General features: G+C 44.7%; 2 protein-coding genes across 2 annotated transcripts in view; one reads left to right on the top strand and one right to left on the bottom strand.

The window, feature by feature from the left end:
• Nucleotides 1-199, bottom strand: part of CUNH9orf78 (chromosome unknown C9orf78 homolog) — a 5,451-nt gene extending 5,252 nt beyond the window's left edge. Inside the window, exon 1 of the mRNA XM_031057303.1 lies at nucleotides 96-199. Coding sequence (XP_030913163.1) covers nucleotides 96-199 — 104 coding nt within the window. The remainder of the gene's footprint in view (nucleotides 1-95) is intronic.
• A 2,600-nt stretch (nucleotides 200-2,799) lies between these two features.
• Nucleotides 2,800-5,643, top strand: part of USP20 (ubiquitin specific peptidase 20) — a 15,892-nt gene continuing 13,048 nt past the window's right edge. Inside the window, exons 1-6 of the mRNA XM_005421288.3 lie at nucleotides 2,800-2,967; nucleotides 3,328-3,381; nucleotides 4,022-4,084; nucleotides 4,212-4,340; nucleotides 4,975-5,071; nucleotides 5,257-5,326. Of these exons, the coding sequence (XP_005421345.1) occupies nucleotides 2,887-2,967; nucleotides 3,328-3,381; nucleotides 4,022-4,084; nucleotides 4,212-4,340; nucleotides 4,975-5,071; nucleotides 5,257-5,326 (494 nt within the window). The 5' untranslated portion in view covers nucleotides 2,800-2,886. The remainder of the gene's footprint in view (nucleotides 2,968-3,327; nucleotides 3,382-4,021; nucleotides 4,085-4,211; nucleotides 4,341-4,974; nucleotides 5,072-5,256; nucleotides 5,327-5,643) is intronic.

The following is a 5,643-nucleotide window of genomic DNA, read 5'->3' as shown; positions in this document are numbered from 1 at the left end:
GCCGCGGGGGCTCCGGCCCGGATCCTGCCGTGCCCCGGCCTGGGGGCGGCCCTGCACTGCCAGGGCTGCTGCCGACCCCGGGAGCGGGACCTCGCGCCTTTAGGCTGTTTCTGTTCAGCCTCGCTCGTGTCCGGCAGCTGTAGCGTCTGTCAGGAGGGGACTTGGATTCTGGGGGTCTGCTGCGCTTGAGGAGTGACATAGCGGGTAAGGGGGGATTTCCCGCAGGTGGTTTTTGTCTGAGAGCTAAATCTCTAGGTGAGTCATGTTGTGACCTCCCACAATAAATCAGTGTTCAGACCTGCTCTCCTTTGCGTGTTGCACATACACTTCCTGGTTTTCCCATACCTGATGCAGCTGCGAGCCAGCAGCACCTGCTTTCTGCTTCTGCCTTGTCACTAGGGCAGTTCGGTAAATATTTCTTTTTTCAGTATCTCAAGTATAAAATGTCTCGGAGCACAACTGCAGATACTTCTTTCCTTGGTAGGTTATGCAAGACCAGACCTGGTAGTTGTTTTGTAGACGAGCAGTGCAAAGATTTATTTGTGCAGTTGCTCTGAAGAATGTCAGCCTACAAGGATCTGAAACTCTTGACAGCTGGCTCTAGCTTTGGTACAAAACCACACAGTTGTTTTAAGAAAAAAAAAAAAAACAACCACCAAAAGCCTAGAAATGTGTTCCTGTGGAAGGCAGAGGGGCTGGGTTTGGCAGCAGCTGAAGCGACTGAAAGTAGGTTGCAGTTACGGAGGAGCTGTTCTGACATGTTCGTGTACTGTCCTCCCTCAGTGGTGCTTGAGGAAGACAGGCTGAAGGACTTGTTGTAGGGTAACTTCTTTTCCCTTCATACACAGTACATTTTGACAAGCACAGTTCAGCTCTCTGGCAGTGCTTTTATGAAATTCCTGCGTTCCTGAGCAGAATTAGAGCTGTGTGTTCCAGCTATAGCTCTTAGGGCAGAGTCGTGGGAAGACAGAAGTTGAATATTTCCTTCTGAACAGTCACAAACTTTATTCTGGTCTGTGTGGTCAGGGTTGAGAGGTAAAAATGAGGTTTTCTCTGCATTGTTCAGAAAGGGAAGCGCTGTGTGGGAAGATCAGTACCCCAGTGCTGGAGAGTCTAAAGACATGGTTTTGATTTTGAGGAGAGGGGTGGTCCCAGGGAATGCACTTAAACCATCCACATCCAGAAGACTCAACAAAGTGCTTCAAAACCAGTTCCCAGTTAGTTTAAGCTGGTAAAGATATGAGGTCTGTAATTCATTTTAAAACGGTATTTTGTTCATTAATTTTTCTGGGGAACATCTGGGAGAGAGATAAGAAATCAAGGATGATGAAATAGCAAATGCAGCATTGATACTTTTTTTTTAATTGGACCAGCTGATGCATTTGGGGAAAGGGGTCTGTTTTGGTGAAAGAACTCAGAGCCTGAAATGTCCCAGTTTTATGTGTTAGTCAAAGCTGCTGTGCTCTTGTCATTTGTATTTTAAATCAATATCTGTTGCACGGTGCTATGTTCCTTCTCTGTGAAGCTGCATGAAATTGCTCTGTTGTTTGTTAAGCTTTTCTTCACAAGTTACTGAGATCCAGGTCAGCACCCCTGTGGTGTTTTCTACCATACACGTGTGATTTCTTCTCCCTTTGCTCCTCCCATCAGTTTACTGAGTTCTAAAGAGTGCTGGGAAAACAGTGTAAAATTAGCCTCGAGGTTTATCTTCTGCCAGGACAAGGTGCTAGGCAAGCTTTCCACTCCCAAGATAAGTGTTACTGATATGGCCTACTCGTTTATAATCTTTCTTTTCTTTTCTGCCTCCTGTCAGTGATTCAGACCAGATAACACTGGGAATAGTTTCAAATGTCCTCAAAATGTGAAAAAAACCAGAGTGTAGCAGCCATGCGGCTGCTGGAGTCATTAACATCGAGTTCATCAGATTTTTCCACTTCTTTATTGCAATGATGTGGGCTCTTCACATCTGCTTCATTTCCAGCCAACTGTAATATTTTGGATCCTTGTCTGTGCTATTAATATCACTTATCTTCTTTTCTACTTTTTTAACAGTCATGAGCAAGGTTGTTTAAACTATGCTTAGAAAACACAAACTCTCTCCATTTTTTATAGCTGCGTGTTACTGAGACATATTTGAAGTCTTTTACATATCCATGGACCACCATAAAAGTGTTTATTGTGTTCATAAGCTATGAAATCATCTGTTCTTGTGGTGCTTGGATGTATGAGCTGGGTGGAACAGTGTGTTGTTATGTTTTGTACTGGCTTTGAGTTATGTAGCTCATACTGTTAAAAATCTGCCCATGAAATGGTAAATTCCTCAGAGACTGGAGCCTGCTTATCGGTGTTACAGTTCATTTAAGTCTATTTCCCTCTTGCCCAGCTTCATTTAGAACTAATCATATTTTTAATGTTTGATGAAGAAGTGTAACAAGGAAATGTTAGATTCAGATCAGCACAGCTGGGTGCATGAAATTCACAGACACCACAGGCTGAGTACTGGTCATGGGCTGCAGCACCTTTCACTTTTCATCAGGGTTTCATGCAAATGAGCTAATTAGATTTGTATCTTTGCAGCTGAAGCTGTGCCTGTGTGCTGAGCACCTCCCAGCATTTCTGAAGGCACATTCCATGATATGGATTATTAGCTTTATTTGCTTCTTTCTCCTCCCCATGGCTTTATTCCTTCCCTACAATAACACAATGCAGCCACTCAGCAGTCGGGCCAGACTGTGCCAGATTTGTTTCAATCTCTGAACCTTAAAGATAGATATGGAACTCTAATATGCAAAACATGCCCAGGTATCTTCTTACAGTCTGACCTGCAGTGAAAGGAGCCATCCTTTTTTGTCCTAGGAAACCCTCCTCACATGAGTGTTGGTGAAAATGGGGGATACAAGGGACATCTGTCCCCACCTGGATTCCATAGGAGAGGTCACCACGGATGATCTGCTGCTCAAATCCAAGGTACAGGGTTGTGGCTTTCATTTCTTTCCCTTTTAGCTGTTGTGCGTGGATTTGCATGTTTGCTTTTTGAAGAAAACACTGCCTGTCTCCAGAGGGAAGCTCTCCTTCCCCCACTGATGTACCCACATGTCCCATAAAATTACCCTTTGTGACCCCACAAATTTCTCATGGTCATTTTATCCTGCTTGAATGTGTCACTTAGCTAAAGTGGTGCAATTGTGTATTTGATTGGAAGTGTGGTGAAAGGGATGAAATAGTATGAGCTAAAGGTTGGCTGTTTTATAGAGAAGTTTCTCACTCTTTAAGGACTTGGTTACTTAAAAACCAAACAACAAGCCTTCTTTTATCATCAATATGCAGGGAACTTGCCAGTCTTGTGGAGCTGTGGGACCAAACCTCTGGGCTTGTCTTCAGGTAAAAATGGTTTGTTTGTATGCATGATGTAGCATTTATACAGAAAAAAATACTGGAGCAAAGGAGGGGCTCACAGTAGAACGATACATTGTTTTTTAATGGATTCCATGGAGACTCTCCTGGTGAAAGGGTAACACTGTCACAATCTGACAAGATGTAACAGTTCACTCCCTGTAGGGGACTGTCCTTGCTATTCCCAGTAGGAACTAATAATTCCCCAGTGATGGTATTTGGCTGGGTGTTCCCTCTGCTGGCACCTGTGGAGGGGCTGCAGGGTGACACCTTGGAAGTGAGGAGGGAGGGAATCCATGGGACATTGGGACAGGCAGGGACTGTTTATTTTTACACTGGAATGCCCAGGCTTGGGCTGCTCAGATGAGATCCCTGTTGGAGCAATAGCCTTGGAACAGAGACTTTGCAAGAGTGCAAATCTAGTTCCAGGTTTTCTTTCTTAAATCCCTTCTGAATTTCCATCACTTCTAAATTTCCATCTTGTTTTGGGCCCTGAATAGAAAACAGGTTAGAAAACCAGGAAGATCATTCTGAAGTTGCTGCTGCTGCTGGGACTGGAGTTACAGACTGTTTTCTAAAGAGTCTAACATGATATGCTCATTGTGCTTTGGCTCTTTCCCCTCTCTAGATTGGTTGTCCTTATGTTGGTTGTGGGGAGTCCTTTGCTGACCACAGCACACTTCATGCACAGGTGAGCTTTTCTCTGTTCCCTACATTTAAATAGAATTAGATTTTCCCTATTCCATGTCCTGGTAGTCCTGTGCTCCAGCCCAGGCCAGCTGCCAGAGGAGATCTGTTGTTTCATTTTGGATTTCCAGGCCAAGAAGCACAACCTGACAGTGAACCTGACCACGTTCCGTGTGTGGTGCTATGCCTGTGAGAAGGAAGTGTTCCTGGAGCAGCGCCTGGCTCAGCCCCCCTCACCCCCCAGCAAGTTCCCTGAGCCGGTGGGTCTGGGGCACACAGGGCAGGGCTGGGAGCCTGGCCAGGTTTTGTTTGCCTGGTGTAAAATTAGCCAAGTGACTCCTGCCATGGTGCAGTGTTTGCTGTGATGGGGATGCCTTCACTGACAGTGGCTGCCTGTAGCCAGGGCACCACTAGCCCTGACATACAGGGTGTCCCAGCAAAAAGACAAATGATTTAAGGGTGGGAACTAGATGAGCTCTGTGGTCCCTTCCAACCCAAATAATTTATGATGCTGTGATTCTATGACTTGAATATCCATTCTGACTTTATTTTTAACCTTTCCAATGGGGTATCTGCACGTGAGAAGAACCTGTCTGTCACATTTTCATTTCCAATGCATGGCCCGTGGAAATTTCATCTGTCAGACCAGAAACACAATGTACTTTTGACACTGCTATTCATTCCTGATGTTTCTTATCACGTGTACTGGAAGCAGTAATGGCACTATTTCCACTCCCTGCTGCCTCAGAGAGAAGGCTAGACAGTGCAACCTGTTCTTCCTTCTTCTTCTGCTTTTTTGGAAGGCTGGCTTGATTTATATGTAAGATAATATCTCACAGCTCATCTTTCAAAGCAGGCTTGTGACTGATAGTTATTTCTCTGTCTTTAATCTAGGATTCTCCTTTGCCTGCTCACCCTCTGAAAGCTGTTCCTATTGCAGTGGCTGATGAAGGCGAATCTGAATCAGAGGATGATGATTTGAAACCAAGAGGTAACTTTGCATTGGGTTGATGAAAGGGCTGGCAGGGCAGCTCTGCAGTCTCTCTGCACTGAGAGGGTTCCTGGCAGCAGAATGTGGAGACTGCCTAGAAAGGGCTGGATTCCCTCTCCTTGGGGAGGAATATAGAAAGCAGCACATCTTGAAAGTGATTCATCCCTCTCTTGTTTGTGCTTTAGGCCTTACTGGAATGAAAAATCTTGGGAACTCCTGCTACATGAATGCAGCACTTCAGGCTCTCTCAAACTGGTAGGCACTAGGGCTTTCAGTGTTGTCATAACTGACTTCACTAAATACCAAAAGTGTCACCTCTGATCTGAAACCTTCATGAGTCTTGCAAAGAGAGATTAGCCAGGCTGGGGACAGAAAAAATAGTGGTTTTTTTAGGGCAACAGAAGTGTTACAGTAGGAAATTGAGGGACCAGCCAGCTTGTGACTATGTACAAGACTCATGTTTAAACAAATGCTTGAAGTAAAACTTCATAATTTCTGTTGCAACAGAAATTATTTATCCCAGAGAAAGGCATGTCACATCTCTTTATTCTCCCCACTGATATCATTGTAAT

The sequence above is a fragment of the Geospiza fortis genome, unplaced genomic scaffold, assembly GCF_000277835.1.
Source record: "Geospiza fortis unplaced genomic scaffold, GeoFor_1.0 scaffold27, whole genome shotgun sequence".
Classification (NCBI taxonomy): Eukaryota; Metazoa; Chordata; class Aves; order Passeriformes; family Thraupidae; genus Geospiza; species Geospiza fortis.
Note: the sequence above shows the minus strand (reverse complement) of the source record. Positions and strands in the feature narration are given on the sequence as shown.